This window comes from Grampus griseus (assembly GCF_964374135.1).
Source record: "Grampus griseus genome assembly, chromosome: 20".
NCBI classification, from domain to species: Eukaryota; Metazoa; Chordata; class Mammalia; order Artiodactyla; family Delphinidae; genus Grampus; species Grampus griseus.
Window position 1 is genome coordinate 55,019,485 of NC_139014.1, and position 16,540 is coordinate 55,036,024.

Genomic DNA, 16,540 nt, shown 5'->3' on the forward strand with positions numbered 1-16,540 from the left:
GTCCCAGCGCTTATATGTAAATTCAGAGATAGTGGGCAAAAATCCTCAAGCTGATTGAGCAAGATCCTGGGGGGTGGCGGGGGTGGGGCGGTGAGGGAGGCAAGAGAGTCTCTGGGACAGAGCATTCCGGGCAGGCAGAGGTGATCGCCAACTCAAAGGCCCTAAGGCAGAGTCGTGCCAGGCTTGTTCCAGGAACACGAGAAGGCCCAAGGGGCTGGGGTAGAGAGAGCCAAGGAGAAGTAGAAGGAGATGAAATCACAGGAATAACAGGAGACCAGGTTGGCCAAGGCCTGGCTGGCATGCTGTTGTAAGACCTTGGACTCTTCCTCCAGAGTATGGGTCCATTGAAGGAGTTTCAGCAGAGGATTAAAATGGTCTACCTTATGCACTACAGGGATCACCCTGTGGTGATGGTAGCACAACAACGTGAACGTACTTAACGCCACTGAACCATACACGTTAAAATGGTAACTTTTATGGTATGTATATTTTACCACAATTTTTTTTAAAGAGGTCACCCTGGCAGTTGCTGTGCTCATACGTGGAATGGAAGCTGGAACACCACATAGGAAGACATTCCAGGAATCTCGATGAGAAACGATGGCTCCAGCAAGGATGGCAGCAGGATAAAGGATGAGGTCATATTTTGGATGTGTTGGATGTAAGGTATCAAAAAAGGGAAGATCGTGGTGACTCCAAAGTTTCTGGCCTGAGCAACTGGAAGGACAAAGTTGCCATCGACTAAAGAGGGAGCAGGTTTATAGGAGAACGTAAGAGTTAAGTTTGGGACTTACTGGGTTTGAGATACCTATTAAACATTCGGGTGGAAATGTCACATGTTAGTGAAGCTGTGGAGCAAGTAAAACTTTCACACGCTTGTGGGGGAGTGAAAATTGCAATAACCTTGGAAAACCCTTTGGCAGCATCTATGACCCGGTGATTCCATTCCCAGGTATATGTCCGATAGCAAATCTCTACATGTGTTCACCAAAAGACATGAACGAGAACGTTCATAACAGCATTCTTTGCAACAACCCAGAACTGGACATGACCCATCAACAATAGATTAGATAAAAGTGATATATTCACATAATGACATTTTATCGAGCAATGCGAATGAGCGAGCTACTGCTATGCAGTAATTGAGGCCGGAAGTAAAGAACAGAAGGGAAGGGAAAGCAGGAAACTGGAGAGAATGTGGCTGAATCTCTCATTAGAGAATATAATCTCCACAAAGTACAAAGTCAGACAGAAAAAGAAGATGAATCTGACCCAGCAAACCCACTCCTGGGCATATATCTGGAAAAAACGAAAACTCTAATTTGAAAAGATACATGCGTCCCAATATTCATAGCAGCACTATTTACAATAGCCAAGACGTGGAAGCAACCTAAATGCCCATCAACAGACGAATGGATAAAGAAAATGTGGGGGCTTCCTTGGTGGCGCAGTGGTTGAGAGTCTGCCTGCCGATGCAGGGGACACGGGTTCGTGCCCCGGTCTGGGAAGATCCCACATGCCACGGAGCGGCTGGGCCCATGAGCCATGGCTGCTGAGCCTGCGCGTCCGGAGCCTGTGCTCTGCAACGGGAGAGGCCACAGCAGTGAGAGGCCCGCGTACAGCAAAAAAAAAAAAAAAAAAAGAAAATGTGGTATACATGTACAATGGAATACTACTCAGCCATGAAAAGAGAATGAAATAATGCCATTTGCAGCTAAGTGAAGTAAGGTAGATAGAGAAAGACAAATATCATATGATATCACTTATATGTGGAATCTAAAAAAAATGATACAAATGAACTTATTTATAAAACAGAAATAGATTCACAGGCATAGAAAACAAACAAATGGTTACCAAAGAGGAAAAGGGGGGGAAGGGACAAAGTAGGAGTTTGGGATTAACAGATACACACTACAATATAAAATAGATGAACAACAAGGACCTACTGTATAGCACAGGGAACTATATTCAGTATCCTGTAATAACCTATAATGGAAAAGAATCTGAAAAAGAATACATCCATATAGCTGGGTCACTTTGCTATACACCTGAAACATTGTAAGTAAACTATACTTCAATTTAAAATAATTAATTCATTAATTTAAAAAAAAGAATATGAATCATGTGGCCAATTTTAAAGTTTGAAAACAGAAAATTGGTGTTCAAACAAAAATCTGTACACGAATGTTCATAGCAGCACTATTCATGATCGCCAAAAGGTGGAAACAACCCAAATGTCCATCAGCTGATGAATGGATACAGAAATGTGTTGTAGAAATACAATGGAATGTTATTCAGCCGTAAAGAAGGAATGAAGTACTGACACATGCTACAACATGGATGAACCTTGAAAACATTTTGCTAAGTGAGAGACACCAGACACAAAAGGCCATATATCGTGTGATTCCATTTATATGAAATGTCCAGAATTGGCAGGTCCATAGAGACATAAAGCAGATTCGTGGTTGCCAGGGGCTGAGGAGAAGGGGGGATGGGGAGTGACTGCTAATAGGTGTGGGGTTTCCTTTTGAAGTGAGTGAAAGTGTTCTGAAACTAGGTCCTGGTGATGGTTGCACAACACTGTGAGTGTACTAAATGCCACTGAACTGTATGCTTTGAAATGTTTAAGATGATAAATTTAAGTATTTTACTGCAATAAGATAAGAAAGATAAAACTCGGGCTTCCCTGGTGGCGCAGTGGTTGAGAGTCCGCCTGCCGATGCAGGGGACGCGGGTTCGTGCCCCGGTCCGGAGGATCCCACGTGCTGCAGAGTGGCTGGGCCCGTGAGCCATGGCCGCTGAGCCTGCGCGTCCAGAGCCTGTGCTCTGCAACGGGAGAGCCCACAACAGTGAGAGGCCCGCGTACCGCAAAAAAAAAAAAAAAAAAGATAAAACTCATCTCTGGTGTTATAAATCGGGATAGTTGTTATTTTGGGGTGCACAGAGGGGTAAGTGATTGGGAGGAGGACAGGGCTTCTGAGGTACTGACAATATTCCTTTTTTTTCGAAAACCTAGATGGTAGTTACATGAGTGTGTTCATTTCGTAAAGATTCATTGAGCAAAAGAGACAAGTACAGACAATTCTTGCAAGGTGTTTTGCTGCAAAATAGGGCTAAGAAAGTGGGCAGGAGCTAGAGAAAGAAGTGGGATTGCGGGAGGGTTGTTTTCAGATGGGAGAAATGAGAGTGGTAAGGAGGGCGAAATAGATGATGTAGGAAAGGTAGAAGAGAATTGCTTACGTGGTTCGGAGTTAGGGAGAGGAGAGAAGATCTCATGCATGCACGGGGGTTCTGCAGTGAGCCCATGATAGAAACTGGTAACAAGCAGGAAGCTGATCTCAGGGGTGTCGACGCTGGGGGTTGGGGAGAGCAGTGGTGAGTCTGTAGAAGTTCACTCCTGGCTTATTGCCAGGTTTATTGCCCCTCAATTTACCAGCGAGCACTCTGAGACTCAGGGAGAAAGGAGGATTGCTCCCCATCACACCACTGGGGCCAGGAGTGGAACCCAGGTCTCCCTGATACCGCGTGCAGGACACCGCGCTGCCCACATGCCTCCAGTTCACCTTCCCACCGTTGAAAAGAGCGCTTCCTATCATTTGCCCTGAAACAACTCCTCAGAGTTTCAGGAGTACCCCCCCCCCAGACTTCTAAGGACTCTGGGATTTGAGGAACAAGTGTGTTCTGCCTTGTGGACATGCCTTGTCATACAAAGGACTTTAGTTCTGTCCCCTCCTCAGCCTCCATCTTTCCCGGCTGGAGAATTCTCACTGTGGAGCTTGCCCTGATGGTAAAAAGCCCTTCATCACTCCATTGTTTGGCCCCTTTCCAGTTCTATTACGTCTTTCTTGGAATGCAGAGGCCATAACAACAGAAACCACAGTGGCTTCCATTTTGAAGAGCCTTTCGCAGGGACAAGGGCCCCATTTATGCATTCAAACCGATGGTCAGGGAGCCTGTGGTCTGCCCAAGGTCACACAGAGTGTCAACAATAGAGCCCAGCAGAGGAGAATTCCAATTGCTGTGATCCCTCCCCACACCCAACTGCCTGCATGCAGGACTCCAATGGGCACATATATCCGTCAGGAGGCATTCAGCAGCAGGAGACGGGGGAAAGTCACGTCAAAGCAATAAGGAGGATTTATTGAATGACATAACTGCAAGTCCTGGAGCAGGCAGGCTTCCGGGGTTGGCCCATAGGGGCTCAATGATGTCATCATGGTCCCAATTTCATTGTCTTGCCAACCACAGAGGCTGCAGTGGGTTGAATGGCAGCCCCCCAAAAGATATGTCTCTCTCCTGATCCCTGGACCTGTGAAGGTGACCTTATTTGGAAAAATGGTGTTTGTAGATGCAATTAAGTTAAGGATCTTGTGATGAGATCATCCTGGATAACCCAGGTAGGCCCTACATCCGATGACAAGTATCCTTACAAGAGACAGAGGAGAATAGGAGAGGCTTGTGAAGGCGAGGCAGCGCCTGGGCTGAGCAGCTACAAGTCAAGGATTCCGGCAGCCACCGGAAGCTGAAGGGCTTAAGGAACAGAATCTCCCCTCGAGCCTCTGGAGGGGGCACAGCCCTGCCGATAACCTGATTTTGAACTTCTGGACTCCAGAACTGCGAGAAGATAAGTTTCTGTGGTCTTAAGCCACCGAGTCCTGGTTATTTGTTAAGCAGGCCTAGGAGACTCATACAGAAGATGAGATATACAGGTCAACTTTGACCTGACCCCCACGCCCCACCCCCACATCTGGGGGTGAGGTTAGCTTTCCCCAAGGTCCATGAGAGACACGAGAAAGGGGTGATCATCAAGAGGAGGGCAACGGGTGTCAGGGAGGCAATCGGAGTGTCCACCCCACACACCATGTGCGAGAAGGTTTCATCTCCTGAGCATCTGCTCTCCGAGCATAGGAAAGACAGAGGGTGCCCTGGACGTGTGAGCTTCACAGGTGAAGTGCAAGGTGGAGGGCTACACAGCCCTGGGGAGTCCTCCAAACCCTGAGAGCAAAGCTGAACGTCCGGAACAGGGAGCACCTTCCTCTTACAGTACTGGCTGTGAAAGGTCTTATGAATCTAAAGATCATTCTCTCGTAAGAGACTGTTTAATCCACCTGGTTGCCCAAGCCAGGACAGACCTCAAGCTCCTCCCAGACTCTTTCCTGTCTCTTGCTCTACCCTTACAGCCAATCTGTCCCCACTTCTATAAAGAGTCCCAATCTGTTCGTTCCCCTCCATCTCCATAGCTGTCACCCTAGTTTAGGTCCCCATCCTCTCTTACTAGATTACAGCCCCCAGACTGACCTCCCTGGCTTGAGTCTCGGCCTCCTCCCACCGGTCTCCGCCAGGAACTGGAAAGTTCTTCCGAAAGTGAAAATCTGCCCAGGACACGTTCCTGCTAAGAACCCTGAAATCCCCTTGGCATAGCTTCCAAGGACTCTTGCTTACCTGACCATCCCTCACCATGTCCCCAAACACACAAGACCTCTCACACCCGGGGGCCTTTGCACACACAGCTCCCTCTGCCTGGGCGATCCCCCATCCCACTTCCTGGCCAAGTCCTCCAGGACTCAGCTTCTAGGCTGTCTGCTTTGAGGGGTCCCTTCTTCTGGGTTCCCACCATACCCTGGGCTTTTGTAGCTCTCCTGTGCTAATGTAAGGGTCCATTTATGTGTCATCAACTTCCCCCTAGACTCTGAGCTCCCTGAAAGCAGGAACCAGGTCCATCCTGAGTACGTAGTATATAGCAGGTGTTCAGAAATAAATTGATGACTAAAGATCAAATCTACACAGCAAGTGTATATTAAGCACTTACTATATGCCAGACTCTGGGGTAGGTGCTGGGGGAGGGGAGAGGGGGATAATGAGGACTCTTACCCTAAATTTCACAGTAACTTTCTGAGAAAACCCATCTATAAAATCAGGAGTAAATCCTGCCATGAATTCACAGGTGAGCTTGCCAACCAGTAGGAAGCCCACTGACAGGAAGGTAACCCTGAGCAAGCTCAGCATCTCCTCCAGGGCCCCTCACTCTTCCCTCCCCGTGGGTCATGCAGGAGACAGAGCGGCGATGGGTCTTTACTGCCACCTGCTGGACGAATGGAATAACGCTACAGGCGGCAGCCAGGAGAAATTCAGGCGCCTGCCCTTGAGTTGCCAAACACATGGCTCTGACTTATATCTGCCACATTTGTTCAACAGCTAATGAGAAGCTGTCAGAGGAAATGGCTTTTGAAATCAAAATCACCTCACCAGAAAACGGGGTGGGGGGGAAGAAAAAGAAAAAAAGGAAAGCCAAACTGTACCTTGCAATGGTCAGAAAATGGGAGCATGCCTCCTGGGGAAATTTCTCTCTCTGACTCAAATGGGAGGACCAGAGAATCCTGTAAGATGGAGAGAAATATCTCCTTCTGAAACTGTGGCTGTTTGTTTTTTTTGTTTTGGTGTGTTTTTTTTTTTGCGGTACGTGGGCCTCTCACTGCTGTGGCCTCTCCCACTGCAGAGCACAGGCTCCGGATGCACAGGCTAAGCGGCCATGGCTCACGGGCCCAGCCACTCCGCAGCATGTGGGATCCTCCCGGACCGGGGCACGAACCCGCGTCCCCTGCATCGGCAGGCGGACCCTCATCCACTGTGCCACCAGGGAAGCCCTGTGGCTGTGTTTTATTCCCCAGGCCCGCAGCAAGCACAAATCCTGGTGGAACTCTCCAAACCTTGGTGCCCTGGAACCCAACTGAACTCTCCTCCTGCCCATCAGCACCTGCAGGATCTAGCTTAGTCCTGGAACCAGCACAACAGAAACTGCCGGAAGCTGGGAGGCCGTTCTTTCCAAAGGCCTTGGCTTTGCAGCCAGACTCGCTAAGTCAACAAAGTGGAAGCCAGCCGTGCTGCTTGCCCTCCTGTTACACCCTCCAACTTCTCCTGGGCCTGCCACACTCACACACACACGTCTGCACGCTCACACAGAATGCTCCAGATCCAGTGTTCTGCTATTTGGGTGGGGAATCTGCTCTGGGAGAACTGGGAGGCAGAATCCAGATGGGCTGCAGCCAGAGTATTGAGTTGTTTTTTGTGTTTTTTGTGTTTTTTCCTCTTTCTCCATATTCCAACCATCCTGTGAAAAGCTGGGCCCAAGAATGCAAACTCCGGAAAACCAAGGGCAGTGCAGCGCCAAGATATTTACTTAGCCAGTGAGTGTGCTTCCGTCTCCCTGGTAGACAGTCTCAGATTTCCTCAGGGCACTGGAGCCTTGCAGAGTCCAGCCAGCTGCTTCTTTATATAAAGAGAATGGTCCCTGCAGCCTTCACAGTCAACCCACCCAGCCACCCAGGCATCTGAGAGAAAGCTTGGGGAAGCACCATCTACCATCCCCGCCCTGGGGTCTCAGGATGACCAAACCGTCCCCACTATAAACAGCACGAAACTAATTTAGGGGTGGGGTGAAAGGGTACATTCCCCCAGACCTTCCCAAAGGGAAGAAAGCTATAACAGACAGAAACACGCCAGAGCCATCAAAAATACACAAAACTGGGACTTCCCTGGTGGCGAAGTTGTTAAGAATCCGCCTGCCAATGCTGGGGACACGGGTTCGAGCCCTGGTCCGGGAAGGTCCCACATGCCGGGGAGCAAGTAAGCCCATGCGCCACAGCTACTGAGCCCACGTGCCACAACTACTGAAGTCCATGCGCCTAGAGCCCGTGCTCCACAACGAGAAGCCACCGCAATGAGAAGCCTGCACACCGCAACGAAGAGTAGCCCCCACTCACCGCAGCTAAAGCCCGTGCGCAGCAACAAAGACCCAACGCAGCCAAAAATAAAAATAAATAAAATTTTTAAAAAAAGAGTACCCAGGGGGCTTCCCTGGTGGCGCAGTGGTTGAGAGTCTGCCTGCCGATGCAGGGGACACGGGTTCGTGCCCCGGTCTGGGAAGATCCCGCGTGCCGCGGAGCAGCTGGGCCCGTGAGTCATGGTCGCTGAGTCTGCGCGTCCAGAGCCTGTGCTCCGCAACGGGAGATGCCACAACAGTGAGAGGTCCGCCAAAAAAAAAAAAAAAAAGAGTACCCAGGAAATTTCCAATGCATTTGTAACTTAAAAAAATAATAATACACAAAACCACTTATACAAATTGTGAATGGCACAATTCTGTTTGTTCTGCCACAGTACAAAAATGGCAAGTTTTTCATCCAGATAGAAAATAAAAACGAAGAAAAAATTATCAGCACTCTGATATGAATCAACCCATGATGATACTTTCAATACGCCATTCTCTACCTACCTGATGGCCTGGTCCCCTGCCCCCAGCAGTAAGTCGTTCTCATCTAGGCTTCTGTTAACTCTGCATCTCCTGCATCTTGGGGGTTCAAGAAGCAAAACTGTTGTCTCTCTGACCATCCCAATTTCCGACCCCGAGCTTCCATCTGGGCCTTCTGGGGTTCTCACTTCCTCAAGCAGTGCATGACGTCATCCAATATCCATCTTCACGGGTCCTCCTTGTCCCACGGCCCCTCTGGGTCCATCAGGTTCTCTGCATGATCAAGGCCTGGGCACCTTTTGCCAGATGGTCCTGACCGCCTAGAAGAACCAACATCTATCAGTCTCTGGGGACCTAACTCCCCAGTGACACACCAAGAAGCAGAGCTCATCATTCCATCTGCTCTTAGCGTCTCCAGATCTCTCTCTCTCTTCTCTCCATCTTCCTTCTCATAGCCCAGGGATTTTTTTTTTTTTTTTTTTTTTTTTTGGCCTGGGGAAAATTCTTTCTTCCCAAATGTCTACAAGATTCATAGTCTGTTGGCCCCAAACTCCCTTGCCTCCTTACCAAAAAAAAATTTTTTTTTTAATTTAAAAATCCCTTTTTGTAAAACCAAAACTAAAAACATTTCTTGGCTGTTTTCGACTCTGTCACATGCCTCCACTAAGGCAATGAGCCTGCTTGCATGGAGAGAGGGCAGGAGAGAAATGAGGGTATATCTGAAATGTCATCCAGCCACACGGTAAACACGTTTTTCCTCTCTTTTCCATCATCCAAGATTTTTAAAGTGGTCGGCTGTGGTTTCTTTCCTGGTAAATGATATTGTCTGAAAGAAACGCCAGAATAAGAGTTTCTCTTCTGTCCCTCCGAACAGTCCCTTTGTGCCTCTATTTCTCCAGCAGCCTCTGCCCACTTCTGTCCCTTTCCCTGGTCCCTCCTTTTCTGTCCCATGGCTGCCTCTTCCAGCCTGGCTTGTGCATTCTGAGAGAAGCTGGCCGGAAGTCATCATTGCCCCCGAGCCAAGAGAAACACTAGCACCAAAGGCTCAGGTGCATCCCCCAAAATGTGTTAGCCTGCAATGCCCTGTCCGCATCCCTGCACCTGCCCCAGGTCAATACATTCTCTGAGCACTTTCTGATTCCCACATCCCAAAATACCTTTTCAGCCTGCATCTTACTTTGCGTCTCTCTAGAAGAGATGGCCACTCCCTCTTCCTTAAAACTCTCTTCTCCTTAGATTTGGCTTGAGTGGTGCCTACACTCACCTGGTTTTCCTCCTCCTCTGCCACAGCCTGCCCTTGGGATCCGATTCTTCTGTTTACCCTGTAAATCGCTAACTCTCCCCAGGGCGCTGTCCTTGGCCCTCTTCTATTCCACAAGCCCTCGCTGAACAAGTTCAACCTCTCTCAACGCTGCAACGCCTGCCAAAACCTCAAAAATCCCCCAAACAGTCCCCTCTCCCTTCCCCTTCCCCCTCCTTCCCCCTCCCCCCGCCCCCTGATTCCAGACACATGTTTACAATGGCCTAGAAAAGGAAAAGCCAGAGAGAGGATAAGAGTGCTCATTTCCTACACTGGAAAGAGTGTCAGGACCACAGAGCAGACCACGACCACCAAATGGGTAGACTCCAACTCCATACAAGAGAGACTCTTCCAACAAGTAGCACTAGCCAGCAATGAATGGGCTCCTTCTGAGGTAATTATTTTATTTTTTGGCCATGCCGTGCGGCACGCGGGATCTTAGTTCCCCAACCAGGGATCAAAACTGTGCCCCCTGCAATGGAAGCACGGAGTCATAACCACTGGACCTCCAGGGAAGTCCCTACCTTGTTCTTTCATCACCAGCTTGGGATGTTGTCAGTCAACCCTAAACACAGCCTGGGCAAATACTGCATCATGGCTGAAGAAGACTGACTTTGTGCCAGTATTTACTGAATGTTTTCATGCTGGGCTCCAATGAAACAGGGGTGCTGAGGAGTAAGATGTGGTCCCGCCTTCAAGGAGCACTCACCCCAAGGAGGGAGGTGGACCCGTAAGCCGGTGATTGCAGCAAAGGGAGGCAAGTGTTGGGTATTTGTCAGAGAGAATGGGGAAGACTAGGCAGAGGAGGCAACTCTGTTTTAGGATAACAGCTTGTCTTTAAATACCTCATTGCAAAATCTATATTAAAATAACAAAAATATACAAGCAAACTGCCAACACCTCCACCGTCTCATCAAATTCTTTCCATTTGTCCATATTAATCCTTATCACTTACATATGCCATTTTTTCATGTTTCCAATATTATCAGAGTGGTTTTATAGTCTATATTTTCACTTATTATATCATTAGTATTTTTCCACATCTCTACTTTCTTTTTCTTACTTGCACTTCACCCCACTTAACTCCCCAGGCTGTGAACCAGTGTTCACAGCCTGGGGAGTTACCCATCTCCATCCTTCTCTGTTTGATCCATCCTAGGAGGGGCACCAGAACGATACCTAAATCAGAACAATTGACTAGCCCCTCCCCACTTTTCTTGTTCTCCTGACACACACAACTTTTGGCTGTGAAAGCCATTCTGATGTCTTTAACTCTAACAGAATATTGCTGGAAAGAACCGGGAGGAACTGCAAAGAGTAACTTTTGAAAAGCAGGAGAGTCTAAATTCACCACCATTCCATGGATCCCAGCAGCGGCAGCTTGTAAATTTTCTTTGCTCAGATACTCATGCACGTGTACTTTCCTTACTCTTTCTTCCGTCCCTCCCTCTGACCTAGGTGTAATCTCCCCACCTCGTGACTTCTTTTACTCGGTTTCAGCTGCCTCATAATTGCACATGGGCCCACGTAGCCTGTCCATAACACCACCTTTCTATTTGGCAGCCCTGCCACGCTCCTCAAGCCCTCAGTGTTTCTTAGCTCAATTTCTCAAGTTCCCCTTTTCGCGTCCGACACACTCGTGGTCTAATCAGCCATGGCACCGGGAGGAGTAAAGCAAGAGTGGTGTGGGGATGTGGTCTACGACTGTCTCTCCAGCAAGGACAGCGGAAGGGACCATTTTTTTCTCCCTAGGACAACCTTGGCCATGAGGGCTCCTCACGGCCAAAGCTACTGCCCTCCCTCATAAGGTGCTGCCTTATTCACACATTGTATGGGGTCTCTGAAAAATAGCTTAAATCGTTAGTTGTTCATCCAACTGCCGTGGATTTCAGGTCTGAAACTTTTTCCTGATTCAGCTTCAATACGGAGGCAGGGAGGTAAGAAGCAATGCCCAACCTGCCCAAGAGGCAACGGTGACATGGTCTGGTGTGTCACACACCTGCCGAGGTGTGGCCCCCAGGTCCCACGTCCAGGCTCACACACACACACACACACACACACACGGGCAACCATGGGAACAGACTTCAGAGTCATGTGAGGGTTCAGGTCACATTTCTGCTGTTTCCTGGCTGTGTGATCTGGGTGAGGTCAAAACATTTTGAGCCTTATTTTCCTCATCTCCCAAATGAGGTTAAAAAAAAATTTAAGTGACACGTAAGTAATTGTAAGGATTAAAAGGAAAGTAGAGTGTAAAATCCTTTCATGCCAATTGAGGGCTGTACAACTGCTGGTTTAATTAATTTGCCATTTCATTTTCCAGCCTACAGAAAGTCCTTGTTAACTAAGTAAATGGTCAATTTTCCATCACCAGGAATAGCAGTCAGCCGCAAAGTCACCAGTGTCTCTTGGGTTCCAATCTCTGGTCAATAGGGCCAGATCTACAGAGGCAAAAACTAAAGTATCGTTTTCTTTCACAGAGTAGTTTCATCTCAGACAACATCAATCCTGAAAATGTAAGTGAGGGGCTTTAAATGAAGGAGTGAGGCTTTGCTCAGAAGTTTCTAATGAAAAAGGGGGGAAAAAAAGTAGGCAAAAGCAGGCTGGTTTTTTTTTCTACTTTTATTTATAAAGAACACCATTCCTTCCCGACACAGACATAAACACTCACACATTCCAAGGAGGAGCTCATTAAAAACAACAACAACAACAGAACTGGGGGACAGAGGGCCTTATTTAACACCAGTCTGTGTGCCCGACTCGGGATTCACTGGGAATGTTTCCTCAGATATGACATCTCACCTCAAAGAAAGGAGACGTTGACCTGGAGGGCCCACCCACTCACCAGGCAAAAGCTATGCCCTCAGTCTTCGGCATCATCAAACTGTCCCGTTTCAAAGACCATCTTGGAATAATGGGGTATCAGTGGAGGTGGATGGTGCCAACTGGGGTCATAGATCATGTCTCCTTGCGGGGCACAGCACACCCAGGGTCTGACCTCTTGAGAAAGGCAGCCCTGGATGTCGTCAGCATCTGCAGGCAGTTTTAAAAGACAGATTAAAGGAAGGAGGGAGAGTGAAAAGAGAGAGCCAAAAATGTCTACGGGACAGACACTTGCACTGTCTTTGCTTAAACACATGCACGTACACGCACACAGACACAGACAGACAGACAGACAGACACACACACACACACACAGTCCTCCTTTCGTGGAGAATCTCAAGCACCTTCATTCTGATGCCACCCACAGTCCTGCTTCTCAGACACCGGTTCCTAGCAGCGCAGAGGAAGCAACTGGTGAACAGAGCACTTCTGTCTACAGCCGCTCGATTCACACAAAGATATTTGGAGATGGTAACACTGTTTCAATGTTACAACTGACCAATACATTATATAATAAAATGCAAAACTGGCACTTTTTCCCCCCCATATGAAAGAGGAGCTGTCACAGAAATTTCAGACCTATGAGAGCTATCAGGCTAAGCTCATGGATGTGGGTCCCTCTTCCAAACTGTTTCGGGGTTCATGTGTAGGAGGGTCTCAGAAGCCTGGCCTAGGACCCCCAAAACCCCACACCTACCATATGGATTCCCTAGATCTTCTTTCAACTCCAAGTCCCAGTCCTCGTTAAAAAGATCAGCAGCCTGTTCCCTGGGTGGACAGCCGGACACCCCTTCTGACAGCTCCCAGGGGTTCGGTTCCCCATCGGAATCCTCGTCATCCACAGCAAAGCCTTCCTCTTCACAATGGCTGCCCTCACCGTGGGCAGGACTATCATGAGGGATGCTCTGTGCTCCGCTGGCTAAGAAATCGACAAAAGGAAGGAGGTCTTAAAATAACTGGCAGACCAGAGAGGGCCAGTCGTGCACCCGGGAGATTTTTGGCAGACTTACTAAGAGGGCAGCAGTAACAAGTGTGCAGAGTTCCTCAGCCACCGGAGCACTTATTAAAAACTGTTGTTCTGTTTCCAGTTTTAGAAGTAGGGTTGATCATTTACTTTCAATAAGATGTTTTGCCTTAAATAAGGCCATTAATTACCAGCTCTTTTCATTCACATGAGAAGGCAGGCACAGTTTATGTTTTCAGGTAGTTTAAATGCCACTGAGGCAAAGGGCCTCTGGGAGATGACAAGCTTTCACAATACAGACCTCCTTGGTCTCTCCCAACACCCACCCCAGGCTCTGCTGCCTACTCGCCTAGTCGATCCGCAGCCTTCTCGGTCTCTCTCTCCTGACCGGAGCGGCCAGCTGGGGCAAAGGCAGCCTGCGGGAAGAAGAAACAATTACCCAGGACTTGGACATCTCGGGTACGGCCAGTATTTCAGCCCCACACCCACCCTTCCATACCCTCCTTTGTGAGGCTGGGGCAGGGACTCTGCCACCCACATTTCTGCTGTGCCCTGTTCGACTGGGCCTTGCTGCTTCCTCTTCCTGTCAGCATCACCCCTGCCAGCAGGATCGCCTGTCTTCCTAGAGTGGCCACTGAATCCAGTGCACAGTTTGCCAGCACGTGCAGAGCCAGCCTCCTCTCGAGCCCTGTCTTGAGCAGTCTCAGTCTCGGGCCTCAGGACCTCTCCTCCAAGCTCGGAGACTCTAGCACTAGCCGGGACAGTGCCCCCTCCTCAGAGGTTGGAATTTCAGCTCCCTGCAAAGCCTCTCCTCTGAGCTTGTACATTTCAGTCATTCCAAACTCACCCCTTTGTTCCGCTGTTTCCCCGCAGTGGCTACCTCCCTGTTTTTAGCTTTTCAGTTACTTAACTTTTTGTCTAGTTAACAGCTGCTTTATCAAATTCTCTGTCTCCTGACTGACACATGGGGACAACAGAGCTTTAGTTGTTGAAGGGAAATCGTCTTCTCCCATAGCCACCCATATGCTTCTCTGCTCCCATCACTCAAAAGTTCCTGAAATCCTATCACCTGTTAAGACCTCTTTCTAAGTGGGATGAGAAATGTTCACAGCCTGCATGAGAAGACCTGATTTCAATCCCATTCATTCAGTGTGTACCCTGGACACATCACTTCAGCCACCACACCTGGGTTTCCTTCTCTGGAAATTGGGGATGACTGTTCTGACCTTGCAGGAGGTTTATAATGAGATAATATTTATGAAAACACAGCAGGAATATAACATCTGTTGAATTGAAATCCACCTTCTTTGCCCCTACATCTAAACTGCGTTTGGCATCTGCCCCAATTAGTTCATGATCTAGTCCTACCTGGATTTAATGAGTCAATTCCATCTCCTGTAGTCAGCGACAACTCCTGGTCACTCCTGCTGACCAGTAGTGGGACCTCTCATCTCTTCCACCGCAAGAGCTCCCTAACTGACTTCCCACTCACCCATCTTGCACAGCCTTACACGCTTAATGACTCCTCTGATGAAAAACTCAACAGGCCTCCACTGCTGGAGCACAAAATTCGCCGTGGCATCCACACCTCCACCTCACGCTCCATCAACCTGTGCAGCATAGTTCTCTCTCCCAGCTCAGGGACCCAAGCTCTCAGCCATTTGCCCCGCATTTCCTCATCTCCACACCTTTGCCAGGACCACCATCGTCTCATCTTGGAGAGAAAGTGCACAAACCTTCCTGCTGTGCTCTGACAAAATTAGTTTTATCCTACCCGCACCCCAAAGTAATTTTCCTTATAAGCTTATCACTACCTTTTTCATATTATGGTTAAGATATGATATCTTTGATGCTTAGACAAGCATTCCATTCCTCCATCAAATTAATATGTGCGTCTACGGTGCCAGGCACTATGCTAGGCGCCGGGTTTACAGCAGTAAACAGAGGGTTCCTATCCTCAAGGAGCTCACCCTCTAACACGGATTGCTGATTGTAAACAAGGGCAGATGACTGTAATAACGGTCTCTGAAAAGCCAGGAGCTGTCTGGCGCGCAAATGAAAACACGTTTCTGGAACCCTGCGTCAAACGCGGCCTTTTGGTTTCAGTGAAGAGAAAAGGCGAGAGCGCATGAGACATCATCTGGTGCGCAGGCTTAGCTGAGCATCCCCACCAAGGGACACGGACCCTTCAGGGAAAGTCGCTCTCCTCGCTGCCCTCACCTGGCCCCAGCCCAGGCCCCCCAGTAGCGTCTCCAGCTCTGGGTCAGCAGCATCACCTCCCATTTAGCAAGGACGCACAGGCGCCCTGCGGCCGACAGCCAGCCCTCCCGGCCCGGCGCGCCCACCCACGTCCTCGGGGTGCCGCGCCCCACAGCCCGGCCGTTTCCAGCTCGGGCGCGCTCCCAAACGTCGGGGCTGCAGAAGGCGGGTCCGAGGCGCTTCCCCGGCTCCCCGCGGCCCCCGCCCAGCCCGCCCCGCGAGCCCCGCAACTTCCCGCCCCGGGCCGCAGGTGGTAGCCGCGCCCAGGACCCGCGCCGCGCTCACCCCCAAGCGGGGAGGCGCCTCCCGCGTGCTCAGCACCGGCAGACCCGGCGGCGGCTCCGCCGCCCCCAGCGCCGGGGCCCCGGCGACCTGAGAGTCCATGCCCAACGGCCCGCAGCTCCGCGCCCCGGACGCCGCTCGGCCACGTGACACGCCGGCCCGGCTGCCAGCCGGAGGATACGCCGCGGAGGGCCAATCAGCCGGGGGTGCTCCCGACCGGGGGGCGGGGCGCGGGGGTCACGAGGAAGCCGGGGCCGGGGCAAGGGGCGGGACGGAGCGCGGGGCGGAGCGCGCCCGACTGCGAAAGCCCCCCTCCCTACCTACCGGTCCCGGAATCTGATTTTTGTAGCTTCTGACGATGCAGATCCCAGGGCTAGACGACTAGCTGGGTCTGGAATGCCAAGTGTTATCCCTACGCCACCACACTGCGCATGCTTCCGCTTCATAAACTGTTAGAATAGTTGATTACCCGCGTCTACCTGATAGTGTATAAAACTCAGCTCTCAAAACTTTTCATGCAACTGTAGCTCTAACCCCATTTCACTCTTTAAACAGGTTTCTCTAGAACTCGGTCTGGAATTAAGACTATAGCTCACCCGCAAATGGATGA

At 49.7% G+C, this 16,540-nt stretch overlaps 1 protein-coding gene across 2 annotated transcripts; it reads right to left on the bottom strand.

Annotated features, from left to right (window-relative positions):
* Positions 1 to 12,154: 12,154 nt before the first annotated feature.
* Positions 12,155 to 16,075, bottom strand: COPRS (coordinator of PRMT5 and differentiation stimulator). Of its 2 annotated transcripts, none has more exons than XM_082679340.1 (4): positions 15,934 to 16,075; positions 13,739 to 13,805; positions 13,123 to 13,344; positions 12,155 to 12,575 (listed from the first exon to the last, which is right to left on the bottom strand). In XM_082679340.1, exons 1-4 carry the CDS (start codon positions 16,030 to 16,032, stop codon positions 12,406 to 12,408), a joined length of 558 nt encoding a protein of 185 aa, XP_082535466.1. In that variant the 5' UTR covers positions 16,033 to 16,075; the 3' UTR covers positions 12,155 to 12,405. The 2 variants fall into 2 exon arrangements, with proteins under 2 accessions (XP_082535466.1, XP_082535467.1); XM_082679341.1 differs by having other exon boundaries at positions 13,123 to 13,340; positions 13,735 to 13,805.
* Positions 16,076 to 16,540: the final 465 nt, after the last annotated feature.